General features: G+C 27.3%; 1 protein-coding gene across 1 annotated transcript; it reads right to left on the bottom strand.

The window, feature by feature from the left end:
- Positions 1-809: 809 nt before the first annotated feature.
- CPK32 (calcium-dependent protein kinase 32) lies at positions 810-4,481 on the bottom strand. Its single transcript, XM_022295963.2, has 8 exons — positions 3,602-4,481; positions 2,922-3,045; positions 2,662-2,805; positions 2,394-2,546; positions 2,157-2,272; positions 1,878-2,045; positions 1,559-1,792; positions 810-1,319 (listed from the first exon to the last, which is right to left on the bottom strand). The coding sequence occupies exons 1-8, from the start codon at positions 4,109-4,111 to the stop codon at positions 1,173-1,175; spliced, it is 1,596 nt and encodes a 531-aa protein (XP_022151655.1). The 5' UTR covers positions 4,112-4,481; the 3' UTR covers positions 810-1,172.
- Positions 4,482-22,915: the final 18,434 nt, after the last annotated feature.

Raw genomic sequence — 22,915 nt, 5'->3', positions numbered from 1 at the left:
CATGAACCTAAATGAAAATTTTGTCAAGATGTTTAGATTTTGTATTACTTCTTACTCTTCTTTAGAAAATATTGTTTTCTTGTATAAATTTGAGGCTATCAATTTCCATGTCTCATGCATATATAGTTTTAAACATATGTTTAGATAGCCCTGATTATAAAAATCTAGGACTCGTTTAGTAACGTTTCCGTTTCTTGTTTCTAATTTTCTTAAGAAATTTAAACATTTTAAGAACAACTATGGACTCGTTTGGTAACATTCCCATTTCTTGTTTTTAGTTTCCAATTTTGTTAAGAAATTTAAGTATTTTTCAACTAATTTTGTTTCTTGTTTCTCCTCTTTTTGGAACATTATCAACAATTGTATAGAAATTTTAGAAACAACAAAAACTAGTTTCTCCTTTCTTATTTTCATTTCCAACTTTCTTGTTCTCATTTCCAATTTGTTCCAAAACATAAATAAAAAGCTTGTTTTATCATACTTGAATTCTTAGAGGTTGGAACCATGCAATACATTTTTCTTCATTAAAAATAAAGAAACAGAAATAAGTAACAGAAACGTTACCAAACGAACCAACGACCGATTAACCTGAGCAAAATTTGATACACAACACAAGTTTTAAGGGATCAAAATGAAAAGTATGAAGCCAACGTGAACTTATCTCAACGGTAATTAACACTTAACACCTGTCTATGACCAAAAGAGGTCATGAGTTGAATCTCTCCACCTCCATTTGTTGGACTAAAAACAACGAAGCGTTCGACAACTCGTTAAAAGTTAAAAGAACTAAAATATGATTTCTCAAAATGTTAGTTGAATATTTTACCAAACTATAATATATCTTTTGCTCTAAACTTTGGGAATGCCAACTTTCACATATTTACAATCAGAATTGTAAGACCTATATCCAAAATCATCACCCACACCTTCCTCCTCCACTTAAACAAAAGAAAGACAATATTAATCCTTAAATGCATCAAAATTCCCTGCCCCCTTATCCTAGTTTCCAAACAAAAAAGGGAAAAAAAAAGATTAAAGATAGAGAGAGATAAGAAAATTTAAAGAAACAAAGAATTATAGAAGAAACCCCATGATTTGTAAGTTCTCCTTCGAATAATTGGTTGATTCCTGAGAAACTTGGCCAGTTTGTGAAGAATTGACCATCTACTCTCTCATTGTTTTGACTGCAATGATCCATCTCTCATCAAGTTCAGACTCAAGCTATTGAACCGCTCTCGAGAGTACTGTCTCGACGCTTTCCTCCAATCCGTTCCCGCCTTCATCATCGTTGCGAATTCCTCGTAGCTTATTCGGCCATCCTGTATGAATACACTCACAATTCAGCCCACTCTTGGAGTATAAAGAATGCCATCGAAATTTCAAAACGACAGCGACGACACTTATCATTTGAGGTTAGAGAAATATTGCAAAAACAGATTAACTGTTTCGGTCACGCCCGGATGTTAGTTATAAGATGTCATTAAAGTCAAACAAGAATCCATATCCACATGTTTCTGTTGAGTAGTAATCAAAGTGTTTAATGGGAAATGTAACTGACCTTATCTGTATCGACATCGTTTATAATGGCATTGATCACTTCTTCGCTGTTTCCATCGATCTCATCAGCTAAGGTACCTCGTAGTTCGTCGATTTCTATATAACCACTCCGGTCTTGATCAAAGAAATCGAATGCTTTTCTTAGATGCTCGTCGTCGTCGCCCATTCTTTTAAGGTGAACAGAAATAGCTACAAATTCTCCACAGTCTAGATATCCATCCTTGTCTACATCACCCTGGGAAAAAAGTAACTTCAAATTACTCCCATGACTTAGATACAGAAACAGAAGAAAGAAAGAAAGAAGTTTTAATTTCACTTACAGCTTCCATCAGAATTTGAAGATCTGTATCCGCAATCTGATGGCCTAATTTATGTAAACCTACTCGTAACTCGTCTATGTTAATTTTTCCTTTATTGTTAGTATCCATCTTATCGAATCCCTCCTTTATCCCAGCAACTTCCTCGACTGACAAGTGCTCAGCAATTACCTGATGAACAGAATCCCGGAGAATACGTGAGAAATGAAAAGAAGGTGTTGGTACCAGAAAACTCGACAAAGATAACGCGGTTGAAAATTATTTGGGTATAAGACAAGTTACCCTTAGAGCTCTTTTCTTCAGCTTGTTCATCACAGAGAATTGCTTGAGTCTTGCCTTCACAGTTTCTCCCAAGGAGACATTAGGAGCTTTCTTCACATTCTGTAACCATGGATGATCTGCATTTTACAATCGACAGACAAAAACAGTCAAGCTAATGGCCTTCTTTTTCACATTTTACCATCTGAAAACAGCTTTATTTCGAGAGGAAGTGAATTCGTTGTGAGGCCAGGACATTACCGAGAACTTCTTGAGCAGTCAGCCGCCGCCTCGGATCAGGATCGAGCATTTTTCTCACGAGGTCTTTTGCATTATCAGAAACTTTCGGCCAAGGGTCTCTCTTGAAATCTATAACCGATCGTATAATTGCCTGTGCAACTCCTTGTTCGGTTTCTGCATAGAATGACAGAAAAGTTTTACAAACTGAAGCAGAATATAAGCTACAAACAAGAACAAATCTAGTTGGAATTGGACAGAAAATTTAAGAGGATGATTGCTCAATACTTACCAGCCCAGAATGGTGGGACACCACAAAGTAAAATGTAAAGAATAACTCCAGCACTCCAGACATCTACTTCGGGGCCATAGTTTCGTTTTAGAACCTCGGGAGCCATGTAGTACGGACTTCCAACAATCTCATTGAATCTTTCGCCTGAAGGAGCCCGGGACGGGCGAGTGGAGTCAGTCATAAACAAGAGAAAGAATATGCTAAAATTGAAAAGCAAAACACTACACCAAAACAAGCAAGGGGACCATCAGAAAGCATACCAGGTTTAAAGAACACTGACAGTCCAAAATCAATTGCCTTCAGTGGTGCATTTTCCTTCTTGTTTCCGAACAAAAAGTTCTCGGGTTTGAGATCCCGATGCATTACGCCATGCTTGTGACACATCTAAACCACAGAGAAAAGTGGTAAGTAACACAAAGAAACTGCAAAACTTAATCATAAACAAACTCATAACTCACTTTGATTTAAACTAGTAGGCAAAATAATCAAAACTCTAGTTGGGTAAAAGGGAATTGGGGACAATTGTCTGTCAAAACTAGATGACCCAGAGTTATTTGCTAATAGAGAAAACTCAATCTCCCTATGGAATAATTATACACTAAATGTTCTAAAACTTAAAAGTCATTCAATCACTGTAAATTCTAACCAATTTGAGACAAAACAGACCACATAACTTAACCCCTGTTCTTTTCTTCTATAAATGATGGAACAGAGCAAAAAACAAAGTCAAAACTCTACCTCAAGTTCCTCAGCTATGAATTATGATCATCATTTTCATCTCTAGATCATATCAAAACAGTCTTCAAAACCAACCCACATATTTCAATAAGATATCTAATCAGGTGGGTGGAAGCTCAAGTTAAATCCCCAAATTCTCAACCAGATTGACCCAAAATTTCAGTGCAAAAAGAATCCAAAGACAGAGAAAATCCATCATTACCTGAACAACTTCAACAATGGTTTTCGTGACAACAGCAGCAGCGCGTTCTGTGTAGTGACCTCTGGCCACAATCCGATCGAACAACTCGCCGCCCTCGCAGAGCTCCATGACCAAATGAACGCCGCTGTCGTCTTCATACGTATCCTTCAAGCTCACAATATTCAGATGCTTCGGCAAATGCCTCATAATCTGAACCTCCCGCCGGACATCCTCAACATCCACGGCGGTCCTCAGCTTCTTCTTGGAAATCGATTTGCAGGCGAACTTCTCTCCGGTGATCTTATCGGTGCAGAGGTGCGTGATTCCGAACTCCCCCCGCCCGAGCTCGCGACCCAGCTCGTATTGTAGCCCAATTTCGCGGCCCGTGGGGCTGCTCAATACGGTGAGCTTCTTTCCTCCGCCGTGGTTGACCCCGTAATCGATCGAAAATGGATTCGGCTTCGTCTTCTTCTTCTTCCCCTTGTTGTGCTCCTGAGGGTCCCGCGGCGGGGCGACACAGCAATTCCCCATGAATCAAGGACGATCCTGAAGAAATTGGACGAAATTAAATAATGGGTATTCGAAATTGAAGATCCGGATTGAAGATTGCAAGGGATGGAGGCGGAATTGGAGCAAAATGGTTAAAGGGGGGACGAAAATCCAGATGGGTAAGGGGGAAAGGGGTAAGCAAAATGGGAAGAAGAAGAAGAAGGGATTTTTTGGGGCGATCAAAATTGGGGGAAGAAGAAAAAGCTGAGAAATGGAAGAAGGGAAAGATGGCAGTTATAAGGGAAGGTGTGAAATAAACAGAAGAAGAAAGAGGAATTTAGCGTGTGCAAAATGGAAGCCACCATGGATTATGGAACATTTCTCAGAGCCTTCCCTCCCAATATAATCTCATCTCATCTCTCTACAAAAAAAATTTAAAATAAGCCAACTATTATTATCCCAATTATATCTCATAGGGGCAATTTCGTAAAAGTATAGATAAAAGATTAAATTTACTTTATTGTTACCTATCAATTTATGTCATATTTGGTAACGTTTTGTTTCTGTTTTTTAATTTTTAATAAACAAAATGAATTGTATGGTCTCAATATCCATGAATTCAAGTATCATTAAATAATCTTTTTATTTATGTTTTACAATAAATTGAAAATTGAAACAAGAAAGAAGAAACATTGAACATGTTTTAATTATTTCCAAAATTTCTATACAATTTTGAGAAATTTCTAAGAAAAATGAGAAACAAGAAATATAGACAACTTCCAAATGCTTAAATTTTTTAATAAATTTGAAAACGGGAACAATAAACAGGAACGTTACCGCTTTCTAACCAACATAGACAACTTCCAAATACTTATTGTTTCTTGTTTTTCAATTCTAATTTTTTTAAAAACATATAAGCATTTAGTAATTGTTTTTATTTCACATTTCTCATTTATAATAAACGTTTCTAAAATTATGTAAAAATTTTTAAGACAGCAAAATCAAGTTTATTGTTTCTTATTCTCGTTTCTAATTTTTTCCAAAATATAAATAGAAATATTATTTTATCATTGACTTATTATGAAAGTTGTAATAAATATTAAAGACTGATGAATATAACATAAAAAATTTAGTATTTAACTTAAAAATAATATTTTTTATATAAAAAGTTACTCTTTTAATTTAAAATTCTAGAGTATGAGACATATGAAATAATTTCAAATATCTTTCTATTTCTTTTTTTATTAGAAAAAATAGAACAAGAAACAATTACCCTGCAATTTTGTTTTTATTTATTTAAAAAAAACAAGAACCAAGAATATTAGTTCCTTCAAATTTTAGGTTATATGGTAATTTAACATGATATCAAAATAAAAGATCAAAGTCGAGTCTTATTTCCTCTTTTTTAAATTTAATGTTAGTAACCACATGTATACAGCGTGGTATAAATTTTCGAATCCACAAGTGAGAGAGTATAAAAGTATTGTTAAAAGATTAAACTTGTCTTATTGTAACCTCGTCAACTTCACATAGTTTACCTGCATATCGACTAATCTCACAAGACAAATCGACGACCCTATAACATTTGGTGGTTACGAAACTTGTATGATTTTAACATCTAAATTAAGTAGTGACAGTTCTAGGGTTTTAACCCATCACCTCAATTATTTCCATTACCTCTATTTTCCTTTTTGATAGAAAAAGGTTAAAATTATCAAATTGGTCACCAAACTTTAATGATTTTGTTTAATTAGTTACTTTAAAAAATAATTATGATCTTTTAAAACTAGCCTTTCTTGATCGATCACAAATTCTGGGTCCCGTTGTTTGGCTTCCACTCCAGTTGACCGACAAGACATATTTTGAATAATTTGGACAAAATACTACAAATAGAATCACAAAAGAAAGTAGATAATTGGATAATTGGATAGTATAAAATACTAAGCACATATTCTACCCAAGGTTTCCAATATCGATGTTGACGAAAATGTCGAAGTCTCAAATTAATGGAAATGTCGATGTTGATAAATGTTTATGAAAATACTATTAAAATAAATACTAAAAAATATTTAAATCAACAAATAATCACTTCACTCTTTCTAAATAAGGTCAAAATAATTAATATTTATATTAGTGATATTATACCTATATATTTTATATTTTTGTCATTTTTTTTTAATATTATGAAAATATCGATTTACCTCTCATGTTGATATCGACTTCATAAATACATAAAAATGTCAATAGAAAAGTCGACATGGTGACGAATATTTAATACCTTAATTCTACTATTATATACCTTCTATTTTAGGAAGCATGGAAAAAAGAATTTAGAGATCTATCCCTTCTACCATCTACAATGTTTGAGAAAATTTGTCAATATTTATTTCATTATTTAATTATTAAAGATATTAACAGTAAGGTTTACGTAGAATTTTAATTTAAAATCCATAGACATAATTAAAATTTTAAAACATAGGAATAGGGACAAAATTTTGTAATTTAACCTAAATAAATAAAAAAAAGGAATTGTCAACTTAATAGCCTCTCTAACATATATTATTAAAAAAATAGTACCTGCACCTTAAAATATATATATATTATTCTCATTTCTAATATAGAATTTTTTTTATTTAAAAAATAGTTAGTATCATTTGGATTTTCTAATTTAATAAACATTGTCCTTAGTTCTCACATATTTATGCATTTAAACATGTTGGATTCTATGATGATATTTTAACACTAGCATCTTATCTTCTCTTTTTTTTTTTTTTAATAAAAATTCAATTTTGGTGGCTTAATCTTTTCTTTTTTATTTAAATTTCTAAACTTTCAACAATTTTTTTTCATTCCTTATATACTTTCATTCATTTACTTTAGTTTATGAACCTTATTTTTTAAAAAATATATTTTTTAATCATTATTATTATGAATTTTGGTTTAACCCGACACTTGACCCATTATATATAGTTTCAAATACGTACACAATTAGATATTGAAATTCCAAATACATGGACCAGAATACATGTCACAGGTAAAGTTTCCATCTGGTGAGTTATGAAAACTTAATGAAAAAGACTAAAATAAAAGTCTAGAGTCTAAAGTCAATCTAAACATAGTTCAACTAATCAAGACACCTATTTGCGACTAAAGAGTCGTGAGTTCAAATCGTCGTCCATACATGTTGTACTAAAAAAACAAAAGTCTAGAGTCTAAAATAAAATATTAGAAAGTTTAAAGACTAATTTTTTTATGACAAAAATATTATTAGAGATCGTAGATTCTTGTTCATGATATGATTTAGGAATGACATTCACAATTGAAATGCAGTAGTTGGGAGAAATTATTTGAATGAACTAAAATACAAAAGTAGCATTTTCAAATATTTTTCTACCATATTATTTGATGCGCCTAAGTTTAAATAAACTACAAGCACGCCTTTATTCAATCATATTCGATTTTTTTTGTAAAAATAATTTTTTAACACCATACAACTTGATCCTCGATATAAAATATGCTATTTGAACTCACAATTTTTTAGTCGGAATTGAGTGTCTTAACCCATTTAACTACAGTTATATTCATACTTAAACTTGGTTATATCCTATATTCACCACTTAATTACTTGATCATTAAAATCATTTCCACAAACAGCACAAGAGTGTTACTTAAGTACTAAAAGAAATTGATTAGACAAATGTTTAATTAATAGTAAAATTTCCAACAACTACCAAACCTCATGAAAATTTGAAGTTTGTTTCTTTGTGCAAAAGCAATCATTAGTCATCCATCATATTGGTAGATTTTTGTAGTTTTCTTTTAGGTCATGCTTCACTTGGAAGAAAAGATGATAGCTTTTACATGTGTGTTCATATTGAATTATATTAGTCAAAATTGCTTTCATTATAAATCATAAACAAAACCCACATCATTTTGGCAACAATCTCCACATGGGTCAAGTTTTTATGAAGCATCATCATAAAACCAAAGGAAATAATCTCATGATTCCTTTTCTTTTTCTTTTTTCTTTTTTTTTAATTTGATTATGAGGAGCTATGATGAATAATTTTCCTACTTTATATTAAGCTTATAGAATAAGTTTTATATTCCCAAGAAACTCTTTTGCAATTTTCCATTCAATAGTACCTTTATTATTATTAAAGAGTTAATTTGATTAATCATATTTTGTTGAGGATAACGGTATCTCAGATAGCTTCACAATAATATGATATTGTTCGTTTTGGACATAATTTTCACACCTTTATTTTTGGTTTTACTCAAAACGCCTCGTACGAATGGAGATAATTGTCCTCATTTATATAATCTTTCTATTATTTAGTCTATGAAGAAGTTTTGTCGGATTCCCCAACCTATTTAAAATTTTATTTGATGCATTTGAAAGAATTTAATTGTACTCACTTTTGATAAAATTAAAAATAAAATTAATTGATTTTAAATGGTACATATCATGATTTTTTTTCAAAACTATTTCAGAGCTACATTCTGATTGATTAATGTATATGAATTGAATACAAAATAAATCACGTGAACCTGAGCCTAATTCAACTAGTATCGTGAGTTTGAATCTTTATCCCAGATGTTCTAATAAGAATTTAAAAAGTAAAAAACAAAACGAAGGACTATTTTTAGGTATTGTTTAATAGAAGGGTTATTCAGACACAATCTTATACATTGGTTCCATAGCTTGGGTCGCTTGGACATCAAGAAATATTTTTTAGGTCTTGAGTTCGAGTCAAACACTGTACATACTAGGGGTATAAAGGTCAAAGGGCCGCCGATTATTGGTAATAAAAAAACACAATCTTTTACACTACCAAGTTCACAGGTCCAATTTTGTATAAATATATATTTTTTAATAGAGTTTATTATAAGTAGGTTAGTGAGATTGAATGTTAAACGAAAATCTTAAATCAATTAAATTTTGTTAAATTCTAAATTGATTGTACTCTCTCTTCTACTTAATGATCAAAGTTTAAATTTCAATTTATTTTTAATATAACCCTTTTAATTAAAGTCAACTCACATGAATGTGCCACCATTCCATAAAAGCTTATTCTCTCGAGAACCATTCAATGCAATTTAATAATCTTTTTATCTCAATAGTCTAGAAGATATTAGAAACATATTACATAAAATAGAACAATATTAACCATATATTTTTTCTAGTACAATATGTTGGGAAGGAGATTCGAACCCACAACCTTTTAGTTGAAGATAAAACAATGTTTCAGCGCTCGTGGTTTAACACCTATTTTTATTTTTATGTTTATCATTACTAAAATTTGACAGTTTCTTTTATTTTTTTTTAATAAAAAGCTATCTTTTTTTTAATATATATTTTCTATTTTATTTGTTAAAATTTTAATGGTGATAAAAAAAATAAAAAATATGTGGATTAATGAGCACTTAAATATTTTTTATTTTTCTTATCCATTCAAAAGGGTTTTTCTTTCCAAAATCTTTGCTATTAAGTCTTGAATCAATGAATATTTTAATGGTAAAATCATTTTCTCGTTGATAGATCCAACTTGATTTTTAATAATATTATTGTTATTATTATATTATAAACTTCTAGAACTATGCTTAGAAAATCATAAACGAAGTAGAGTAAATAACTTGAGGTCAGAGAAGGAAGAAAATTATTTCTCATTATTTCATTGTTTGAAGGTCATGATTGATAATTAAATTTTTGTTTCATGTATTTAGAAATTGAACTTAGAAATATTATTTGTTTTGTTATCTATCTAAGTTAAATTTTGAATATTAAAAAGAAATTGTTAAAACTGGTTTTTGTTTCTAAAAATTTAGCTTAATTCATGTATGCTTCCAATGAATATGAAAAATATATTAAGGAAATTGTGAATCAAATCAAGCGTAATTCTTAAGAATATAAAGCAAAACATAAAGGTCCTTTTTGATAATAATTATGTTTTAGATTTTCTATTTTTAAAAAGTAAGTTTAGAAACATTATTTTCACTTATGTGTTTTTTTTCTCTGTTATATCGATGTTAAAAATCTGGAAAACATTTTAAATTTTAAAAAACAAAAAATTATAAATGAAATGGTTATCATAAATAATTTTTTTTTATTTTGTTTATATAAAAAGAACACCATATGATTGCTTTGTAGAGAATTTTATAAAAGCAATGAAAATCAAATATGCAATTTTATTTATATTAGTAATCTAACTCAATGGTTTGGTCCGGTTTCAATATGTTCATATGGTTTAAGTATAATTTTAATTTAGTTTCTACGACTTAAAAATTTTCAATTTGATCGTTATAGTTTGAGCTTAGTTTCAATTATTTCTTTTTGATTTTAAAAAATTTCAAATGAGTTAGTAGTTATTATAGTTGGATCAAACCTCATAAATCATCTATATTCTCTTAGGCTCATTATAAGTCTTTAACACGTAACTCATCCTATTTACATGAAAATTAGGTGAAATATTATTGAAGATGGATGAATAAGATTTAACCAAATACTTATAGATACTAAATTTAAAATTTTAAAATCACAGAAATTAAATTAAAATTAAGTCCAAAGCGAAACGCTTCATTTCGTTTCGTTCCCGCTCTTCATTCATAGAAAACGACATGTGGAGATACAAATTTTGTAGTCGGAGTAATACATCACGACTTCTGTTAATCAAAGCAGACTAAGATGCAACAACTAGCATGGTCGCCTTCTTCTCCGGCTCGTTTGTAACTGCTCATAACACATAGCAATTGTAGCTAAAGACTATACAATGTTGGTAATGAAAAGCTAATTTTGTTTGGTTTTTTTTTTTCTCAAAACTGCGGTTGTGTTGATGGAAAATTCTGAAATTAGTGAAATTTGAATAAGAAAAAATATGGGGACGAAAATGTAAATAAAATAAGTTACACGAGACAGGGGATAGTGTCGTGGTCAACGATAATACCGGTAAGTCCGGAGAGCCGGCTGCTTTAATCTATTACGTGGCATGATTTGATTGGTTTGACTGTTCAATTTGACCTTCTAGAAGGCCTAAATTCAAAATAATTAAAAACTTGGTCTTTTTGTCAAAAACAAGCAGAGAATTTATAAATGGTCTATGTTTTCGCTTTTTTGCCAGCTTAACAAGACAAGGTCTAAGAATCTTACGAGGGGTACTTTTGTCATTTTGCTTTCACCTATTTGGCGTGTCTCATTGTTTTAGAAATTGTATTCTCAAATTGGATAGAAATTTTATGAAAAAAATAAATAAATGTATTGTTTCTGTTTCCAATTTCATAAATAAAAATATTTTTTCTATCATTATTGAATTAATGAGTATTGTGGTCCTGCAATTCTATTTTCTTTATTAAGGAAAAAATAGGAAAGGTTACAAACGGGTCCTATAATAATTATTTTTTTAATAATAAGAATTTATATGAAAAAGAAAATAATGGGTAAATCAAAATTTAGGTCTTTTTGCTTTTAGCTTTTGTCTATTTTGGTCTGTTTAGTTGTATTTTTTTTTTTATCTTGGTCCATTTTGATCCATTAATTTCAACAAGGGATCATTTTATTCAAAAATTCTAACATAATTCCGGTACACAGCCTAAATTCATTATGCTTAGCTATTAAAATAGTTTAATTGTTTTTATATAAATGTGAATGACAATAGAAAGAGAAAAAAAGAACAACTTTTTTTTAAAGGACTGAGATTAAAAAAGAGATATCTTACAAATTTAAGAACTCAGAGTGGACAAAGTCTCAAGTAATGTATATGGAGACCAAAATGGGTAAAAGCTTAAACTATAGAGATCGGAATATGATTTAAACAAAAAATAACCCAAGAATGCAATTTTATAACTATATTATCGATACTAAAAAAGAAAATTACCAACTCTTATCTATCGGTTGAAATTTTATTTTTGTTTTTAAATTTATTTCAATTTGATTTTCGAGCTATAAAATGGAAAAATAATAATTTTAAATATTGTTGTTTATTTATTTTTGAGTGAGGATCCAACTTCCAATTTTGAGGGAAATAATTAGGTGGCTTAATCGCGAGCTAGCTCAGGTTAGAAAAATTATAAGTTGATTGAAATATTACGTTTCCAATTCATGATGACTGCTCGAAAAAGATGGCCATATCTAATACCTAAATATTGAAATATGGTCTAAAATTAGCATTCAATAACATCCTCATTTTTTTTTTTTTAAGATTTCCTAGATCCCACTTACAAAATGATTTTTAATTTTTAAAAGATTAAGCTAGTTGGCTAACTAATTCTTTGTTAGCCATTTTCACCTTTTTTTTTATCTCAAGAAAACACAGTTTTAAATCTTGAGTCAAATTTCAAAAATTGAAAACTACTTTTTTTTTAATTTTCAAAAATTAAATAAGATTTCAAAACATGGTCAAAAAGTAGATTATAAATAAAAAAATGATAGTTAAATAAATTTACTTTTCAAAAATAGAATGCTAAAAGTATACTTAGCATCCCATATTAATCGTTTTGAAAGATATTACAATTTAAAGAAGTGAGTATAATTTCTCTTGAATGAAAGACAATAGATATTTAAAATTAATCACCTATAAAAGAATACTAATACTTTGATTAGTTGAACTATATATTAACCTTAGGTCGATAATTAGAATTGATTGGATATTTATATATGTAGTTGGACGTTTCATCCAAGTGAAAATAAGGACAACAATATTAATGATAACGCAAACTAGTCTAAAGATTTAATTGACTTTGGATATAAACCTAATTTCAATCACATCTTTTATGATAACTATGGTGTTGAAAAATGTGACTTGGCCTAATTTTATAAACTATTGATAGATATGCTACATGCATTTCCATAAAATTATGTTAACCATATTTGACATATTTTCGGAGAAATTTCTCATATTTTTAATAAATTGATATAAGTTTTTCTTTTCTCTCTCTCTCTTTTCTATGGTTTGTAGTTTTAAAAAGCCTAAGTTTTGGGTTATGGGATATTTAAAATCATGTGCGTTGAAGGTAAAAATGGACATGTCACGTTGAGAGTTAAGAAAGATTGATATGCAAGAACTTTTCTCAAAATCTCGAAAACATAACAAGTATAATTGATTTTTAAAGTTTGACCAAAGGTGATCTGTATTAAGCTCGATCTAGTCTCTGTTGGTCGAAGAGAATGTCATGTTCCGACTTAAGCGATCTGATAGTCTATAGCTATGTAACGGATTCTCTGACAGTACAACTGAACAATTAGACGTCACGATCATCTGACTCCTTATAATATAATGTGTCTATTCCTAAGTACATAATCTAAATTTTGATTTGAACGTCGGAGTGTTTGTTTCATTTGTACAAGTCTTCTTCACCAAACTCGCTTCGCAAGCTCGACCATATCAGATCTTCTCCATTTGGATCAGATCAAAATCCACCATAAACCATGTGGTTTGAGATGTTTTTAGATATCAAGGTAGTGTCTTGTTCATGACATTTATGGAATAAGATATATAACAAAATTAATTATTTGAGAGTGAGATCTTTGGAAATTTAGGCCAACTCTCTCCCATTAAATAATATTGGTTTCAATCTCATTTTGGTCTCAATTATTCTATTTTTGTCCAAACCATATTTATAACTATTTGGTTTTCTATTTTTTGTTTTTTTGCTTTTAATTTTTCAAAAAACAGGTTGTTTGGTGACCGATTTAATTTTTTGTTTTTTGTTTTTAAGAACCATTTTGAAATTTTATGTAAATTTTTTTTTTAAAAAAATAGTTTTAAAAAATATGTTTTTGTTTTTCAAAATCTGATTTTTTCTTTCTAATCCTCAATTTTTGTTTCTTTCTCGTATTTATCTCTAAAAAAATTATTTCTCACTATAAAATTTTTTTGCTTCTAAATTTCTCCCGATAAACTTTATTTTTCTCTCTCTAAAATTTTAATATTTTGAATATTTATTATTATTTGTCTCTCTCCAAATTTTTCTGTATTTTTGTTTTTTTATAACAGAACAGTTTCATTTCTGTCTAAAAATTTAATATTTTTCGTAACTTTTTTCTCTCTAAAATTTCATGTTTTATAACTTTTCTTTCTTTTCGTAATCTATTTTTTCCTTTGAAAATTATATTTTATTTTCTCATTCAATTTTCTTTTACTGTAACTTTTATTTATCTTTGTATTTATTTATTTTCTCTAAAAATTATATTTTAAATCTTGTTATTATCTCTAAATTTGTTTCCACTACTTCTTTATAATTTTTTTTTCTTTAACATATATTTTCCTCTTGACTTTATTTTCTTTTCTACAATTTTTCTCTTTTTGTCTTTAACTTTTTTTTTACTATTTTTTTTCTAAATATTCTAATTTATCTCTCTAAAATTTATTTTCCAAAAGTTTATTTATATCTCTCTAACATTTTCATGTCTCTACATTAGGAGAAGACACAAATTTCCGTAGGGTCAGGTCCCAAAAATAGGAAATGCATGTCCCGTCAATTCCGTTTTTTAAATAACTAATATATATTTATTTTTCTTTTTTTATACTTAAATTCTAAAAATAATTAAAAACAATTATAAAACCGATAATTTTTCTTGATAACATCTCTCGGACCCAAGAACGAGGTACATACAGAGACTAAAAATTTTCACGAGAACGAGAATAGGGGAGAGCATCCTCACCCGCACCCACACCATTGTCATCTCTACTCTACGTAAAATTTTCTTTCTCTAATATGTATTTTCAATTTTCTAACTTTTTGAAAACAAAAAACTAAAATTTATTACCAAACATGTTTTGGTTTTCTGTTTTTTAAAAACAAAAAACAAAAAATGGTTATCATGTTTTTGTTTTTTAAAAACAGAAAACAAAAATAAAAAACTAAAAGCAATAAAAACTAAAAACTAGAAACTAATATGGTTATAAACGAGCCCTTAACTTTCAACATCTAAATTATATTTTGGTCTAAATTTTTAATTTCATTTTGATCTTTAAAAATTTTGAAATGTTTATTTTAGTCTCTGAAACTTTAAACAAATAACTATTTTATTTGTACCTTTATTTTAATTTTAACAAATTAATAATGTGACTTCTCAATAGGTATACTATGACATATGTGAATATATATTCAAATTACAATATCTATTTTGGGTAAGCAATCGACTAGGTAGCAAAATAACATAATTAACAAGAACCAAAATTGAGTTTTTGTTTATTTTTTCTAAGTTCAAAGACTAAAATTAAAATACTATGAAAGTTTAAGGACAAAAACTTTTTTTTAGTTTCCTATATATAATGTGTTATCGTGAATATATATTCAAACCCTAGTCCATAAACCTCGTTAGGTAATGATTTTATCTCTATAATTTAAAATTTATAACGATTTAGTATCAATTAAAAAATTTGAAACAATTTAGCTTTTAACCTGAAAAATATCTTTCTTTCTTTATTATGTTTTTTAGGTCAATGACTAGGATCCAAATATATTTCTAAAACTAGAGGACTAAATCTTTAGAAGCTAAGATACTTCAATTTGATGGAATTTTTCCCATGAATTATTAGAAATTTTAAAGTTTAGGGACTAAAATCGTTATATACTAAAATTTAGGGACTAAATACATTGCAATTTTTAAACTATAAGACTAAATTGTTACTTTTTTTAAGTTTAGCAATTATAGGGGTGAGAAATTGAATCGTCAACCCTTTTAGGATGGTAATAGGTACCTTAAGTTATCATTCAGATTACACAGATACTAAATTGTTATACATAAAAGTTAATTGACTAAATCATTGCCAATATGAACATATAGCTCAGTAGATGAAATATCTACTATCATCCCCAACTTTGATGATTTGGTCTCCACTCTCGTAATTGTTGAACTAAAAAAAGACCAAATCATTATTTGAATGCAAGGGTAGGTACAAGACATGTTTTTAAACCTTTAATTCATTAGTCAAAATTAAGGTACGATATTAATTAATATACCAGAATTAATTAATTATAGATTAACTTTTTTTAGCCAATATAAACTTAACTTAGCACTTGAGACATCTTGTTCTTTCAAGAGGATCAATCTCTCATCTCTATATTTGTTGTACTAAAATAGCTTAACTTTTATGAGCGAAATAATATATTAGTGGTAATTTATTAAGTCTATTTATCAAGTTTAATTAAATAATATATAAGTATTAATTGATGTGCATGAGCTTATCCAAACACCCACGGTTATAAAAGAATAATAATAATAAATAATATATAAGTAGCTTTAATTAATCATCAAAATCTCACACAGACTGTGGAAATGTCGAGACCAAAATATCGAAATATATCGATATAACCCATAAAAAATTTGAAACCAAAAAACTTGTATATAAAAACGATTTCAATTAATAAATGGGTAGTTTTCCCTGTTTAAAGTAAGTTATAAATCTTACTATAGTTACTATATTACGATTTATTTTGTTGATATTTTTTTTTATGTTTTATTGATATTTTGTACAATATATTGAAATACCAACCTGCGATTTACAAATATGAATTGTTAGTGGGGGAATTATTTAGACTTATTCTTAAATTTGAGAATTGATAGTTGAATATTTAAAAGAAATACTAAGTCAAAATAAGGATACAATTAAAATAAAATTAAAAAAAAGTAGAAATTCTCTCACGCCTGAAACATGAAATATTTGAAAATTTGGTTAGGAGTTGAAATTAGAAAGAAAAAGTAGTGAATTTGAAAATTCACCACAAAAATTAGTCTTGGTTATACACAAATTTTCAATGGGGACAAGCACTTTTTTTTCTTCTTCTTTATTTCTTTCTCCCTTTCACTTAAAAAAAAAAACAAAAAACCTTGGTGCACTTAAGTTTAGACCTTTAAATCTGAACACAAATTTGATCAATAAAAGAATACTTTTTTCCCTCGATCTCGAGATATTAAATTCTCATTGATATGTCAACATAATTTCCATCAATATTTCTATATGTCCATAGATTTGACATCGACATATAAGAGACAAATCGACATTTCTCTGTAGTATCGCAAAAAATTGACAAAATATAAACAATATCGAAAAAGTATAACTAATATGAACATACTATTAATATTAATAATTTTTAACTTATTTACATAGCTCAATGGTAATTTGAATCTCTTTCCCAACATGTTGTACAAAAGAATGGTAAAAATGTTTATTTGTTATTTTAAATATCTATTAAGACTTTTTACTTTTGTAATTCTTTTTCAGAAATATTTATCAACATCGACATTTTATCAATATTTTCATAAAATAGAGACTTCGGCATTGATATCTAAAACTTTGATCTTAGTAACAAAAACAGAACCATTAAAATTATTCTAAATATGACACTATTTTGAAAGAATAGACCATGAAAAATTGTCGTAAGAGTATGTTTGAGAGCGATTTTGACATAATCAAAATTACTTATATTATTTTCTAAGATCATTTTTATATCATTGTAAAATATTAGAGCATGTTTGAAAGTGAAGTGCCATTACAAAAACGACTACAATTTAAAATAGTAATATTTTACAATCATATATAAGTGATTTTAAAAAATGGCAAATGAAATTTTGCTCTCAAACGTGTCTTAAATATATGACGTTGAATTGACTCTTATATGGTCCTAAAGCCCCTTTAATTATAATGTGATTTTTCAACATATTGTTGTGAATTATCTCTGTCATTGAAATTTATTGGCCTAAAATTCTGTTCATAGGACTCTAGATTTATATTAGGGACAGGAAAAAATGGGGAGAGGCTATATTTCTATTAAAGACCTAAACTTTTGTTTTATTAAATTATTTTTTAAAAAACTTGTTATGAATTTGAATGTTGCACATTCTAAACTCTCCTTCCACACGTGTATAAACAACGACAACAGTTTGTACTAAAAAAACAAAAACAACAAGAATAAAAGTTAAAGAAGAAAAAAAAAAGAAAAGAAATTGCACCAACAATTTAAAGAAAAAAAATAGAGAAAATGATCCAAAAAGCACTATATAAGGTTAGAAGTTGTCTCAATTTGAAAAGGTACAATGTCATTTCCACATTTTTATGAATACATGTGATCAGATATATTGAGAGAATTGAACTCAAGACCTCAAGGATATTCCTTGAAGTCCCAAACCAGCCAAATTATCCCTTGGAGACTTTCCCAACAACGTATTACAATAATTTTTTTTGCTAGTTTTCATAGAATACATCTGACCTAGAAGGATTTTCTCTCTCTATTTTTAAGAAAAAAGAATCCCTTCTCGTAGAAACTTGAACTCCAAGGCATGATATTTTCAAGGGCTCATTTTTCTTCTCTCTCCTTGAAGAGACAAAAAACACAACTCATTTACTCATACTATAACTCTCTCTCTCTCTTTCTCTAAAAAGCAAAAAACAAAAAGAAAAACAAAAAGAAAAACAAAAAAGAAAAAGTAAAAATAGTTAGAAAAAATTGGGAGCAAAAGCTTTGGATTGGCATTGTCTTAAGAAAGGCGGTCAAAGCAACCAATAGGATCCCATTCTCTCGGCACTTCCAATACCGGCCGCGGCCAGTCAAAATTAGACAGCTTTGACTTCCCAAAAAAAAAAAAAAACTTTCACATAAAACTTAAATTATAATATTTAACTTTTAGTTTTAATTTAATAAATGTGATCGGTGTTTCCCACTAAAACTTCGGAAAATGTTTGGGTGAGACTCGTAGTACTAAGTTAGGTGATTACTTATAGAAGTCATTTTATTGCACCCGTTTTAAAGGAACGACTTGAATATAGTTCAAATGATTAGATATTAGTACTTGTTGAATATGTTTGAATCTTCTATCTTACTTGTTAGGTAATATTGTCAAAAAAAGAAATACATCCTTAGTTAAAATTAATAAAATTCTATAGCAACAAAATCATTTGTAGTCAACGAGCATAACTCAGCGATAATTGACATATGTATCCAACCAAGAGGTTATGAGTTCAAAACTTCATGCCACTGAAATAAAATTTTTGAACTTATTTGTTACCTCCATAAATAATTTGTCACGTTGGATTTTTGTTACTCCTCGATAATGGAAGAGAGACATTCAATAAACTTTAATCAAGGTAAGAAAATGAATGATAATGAATTTATAAAAAACTAGTGTGTTACCACGATGCAGCGTATATTAATATATGTCTAATTATACATACTTTCTTTATAATTAAGAAAATAGTTTTCAATGTAAAACACAAATGTAGGTTAATTATTTAATACAATATATATTAATATATGTCTAATTATACATACTTTCTTTATAATTAAGAAAATAGTTTTCAATGTAAAATATAAATATAGATTAATTATTTAATACAATATGATACAATTTATAGTTTCATTTATAATTAAAATTAATTTATATAATTTTCACTTCACAAAATTTGTTAATCTTTTATATCCACAAATTCTTCTTATTTGTTATATATTAAAAAAGTATACTTATATTTTAGAGTTAAAACAAAAGTTTAAAACTTTTTAGGGGGGTTTGGTTCCGTGTTTTCGAAATGCAATAAATATTATTCCACCTCTAGCTTACTACAATAAATACTATTTCACTCTAAAGGTTGCTATAGTACTTTATCCTACCCTCAAATTGCTACCGTGTATATTTTATCTTTATTCTCTCTTCTAAAATGTATTAACTTTTTTAATTAAATATATTAAATAAATAATGAAATTAATTAATTATAATTTTTATTATAAATAAGTAAATCAATTTAATTAAAATTAAACGTTTTTTTTTCTCTAGTTTTTTTTTTTTCCAAATGATCCAAGAAAATCTATATTTTTTTTGGTATCTATTTCTTAGTTGGTTTTTTTTTCATTTTATATAATTGTCCATTTTGTTTCTACCATTTTTATTTACTCTTTATAATCACTATCACATTTGTATATAAATTATTTATTTCAATTTTATATCTTCTTTTTAACTTATGAAGTTAATAGTTTTTAAACAACTATTATTTAAAAGGTTTTCATTTTGTAATAAAATGAAATTTGTCAAATAAAAATAAGTGAAATTTAATAGTATGTGGATGATAATTAAGTAATCAATTTTTTTACAATATTTTTACAATAACTAAGTAATCAAATTTACTTAAGATAGTAAAATAATGAAAATTAAATAAATCGTTGATAATTGAATATTTATTTTAAAAATTAGTTTGGAAAAAAAATTGGATTGACAAATGTATTAAAAAATATTTTATATATCTTGAAAATAGTATTTCCTAATTTCATAAGAAAATTTACTCTTGTAAAATAATTTAAATGTAATTTAAATAATTAGTTTATAAATTATACTTTTTTTAAAGAAAATTAAAATTCAATCAACCCAACACAAGTTTAATAAAGCTCGTTTAACAAAATACAAAATACAGATTTAACAAATCCAGACTTAATAAACCATGATAAAACAACAAACCAAACACTCATTTTAATAAAATAAAAGTTATTATATTGAAACTATAAATTTTAGGATGGTTTGTTAGAAATTCTAATGGAGTATTTCATTTCGAGCTAGATATTTTATTTGATATTTATCGTAATTAAAAAAATAATTAATATAATACATTGAAATATTAATATTAAAAAATAAGAGAAAATCATTTAATAAACATCTAAATTTCTTATAAAATCTAAACCTAGGGTGAGTTACCAAATTCAAATCAAAGCATTTGCATAAAAATTTTAAATAAAACCTGCAATAATACTGATTATAAAGAACTATATTAACAAATAAAAACAATACAATAATATAGTAATTATAAAATAACAAAAAAAAAAACTTAATCTATGCACACATTCTTAAAAATAAATCTATACACTTTTGTAAACCTTTACATTTTTACAATAGCAGAGGATGAAAAAGCTACCAATATTTTGGAACTGATCTACGAATTTTAAAATTATATTATTAGTAAAAATTATCATTAAATTCTTGAGAAATAAATAATAACCATTTTCATATTTAGATTCCAGCTATTTATTCGGGTTGATAATTTATTGATTTACTATTTTACTATTTATTATTAATTTTCTATGACATACTTTGTTTATTTATATATATATATATATATATATATATATATATATATAAAAGGATATAATAATCGGATTTTTCCTAACATATGTCTTCATTTATAATATACTAGTTTTTTAACACGTGTATCAATAATAAATTTATCAAATTATACTAAATAATAATAAATATTGTTTACTTTAAATACTTCAAACAAAATGTTTCTAAAAAAGTTTCAAGTTTTCACTTTGATTAATTTATTATTATTATTATTTAGAAATTTACAATTAAAATTTCACGATTAACTATAATTAAACGTAAAGTTAATAATTCTTAATTGATAAATTTTTTGTATTTGAACTTTTTATCTTATTATCATTGTCAATTTTTAAAAATATATTTAAATTATCTTCAAAAAAAATTTAATTATTGTTTTAATTTTTTTATATAGTAAAACTGTAAAGCTTTTGAAATTTCATCATTAGTTATAATGAAAGGTAAGATGAAAGATTTTAGATTAAAGTTTAGAAATTAATTGAGAAAACATTTTTTATATTCAAGTTCCTAACCTTTTACATTCTTTCTATTTGTTAAGTTTTATGAACCCATTTAATTATTAGAACCGTGGCCACAAATTGACAAAGTGTATGATCTACTGGTCACAAATTTTCCTTAGCTTACAAAGATACCTGTTGAACAAGATGGATGAAATAACACGCACATTAGTTTGATTATGAAAGGTTATCAAACTAAGGTCAATTTCTCAATACACAAGCAAATAACTAAAAAGAGTTTTACATGATGTTATCTTTGAATATGAATCGACATCCATATCGGATAGAGCCAGCGGCGATAATATATTTTAAGGATTTTTTTTTCATAATTTTCTAAAATGCATTCACCTTGTTATAATCAGTAATATCTATAAGAGTTGATTAGAAATCAAATCTTGTACAAAATTGCAAAACTCTCTCAAGTTCTTGCAAACATATAATAATATCATTTATATACACATTTGCAAGAATATAACATAAATAATAATATCAATTAATAGAATTAGCATTACTTTAACTCATCAAACTGTTTTCTTTTTATGATGCAAACAAAATTTAATTCACATATTTGGATATGATACAATATAATATTATCATTAAATTTTAGAATAGAATTGGGCCCAACATAAAAAGTATTGGGCTCAAAGTACATTTGGGCCCATAATTATAGGGGGCTCAGTGGGCCGGAGGTCAAGGTCGTGATTTTGTATTTATATAAAACTTATTTCAAGGGATTATTATTACATTTGTTTTTAGAGAATATAAAATAACAAAGGAAATTATTCAATTTTAATTTTAATACTTTTGATGAAGGAATTTTAAACTTGTTGCAATTTTTGCGTTTTGGTTAGAGAATTAACTTCAGGCAAATGAAGGTACAAAATCGACTATTGAATCGAAACTTATAAATTTTAATGAAAATATTGAATCAAAGGTTATTTTTGGTCATTGTATATATATTAAATAGTTTTTTTTTTTGGTGAAAATTATAAGTACAGGGTATCAATTTTTAGGACCGTGTTAATAGATTTTTGAACTTTAAAAATTATCAAAGAGGTTTCTAAATTTTCAACTTTGTGTCAACTTTAAAGTCTAACTAGACTTAGAGCCTTCAAATTTGTGTTCTTGGCCTATTCAATATCTTTTAAAATCAACAAATTTAACATACACAAAATTGAATTTTGTGTCCAATAAAATCCTAAACTTTTAATTTTGTGTTTAATAGGTTCGTAGATTTTAATAACATATCGAATA

This window comes from Momordica charantia, assembly GCF_013281855.1.
Source record: "Momordica charantia cultivar OHB3-1 chromosome 1 unlocalized genomic scaffold, Mcharantia_2.0 BLBB01000001.1, whole genome shotgun sequence".
In the NCBI taxonomy this organism is placed as follows: Eukaryota; Viridiplantae; Streptophyta; class Magnoliopsida; order Cucurbitales; family Cucurbitaceae; genus Momordica; species Momordica charantia.
The sequence above is the reverse complement of the archived record's forward strand: the minus strand, read 5'-3'. Positions and strand labels throughout refer to the sequence as shown.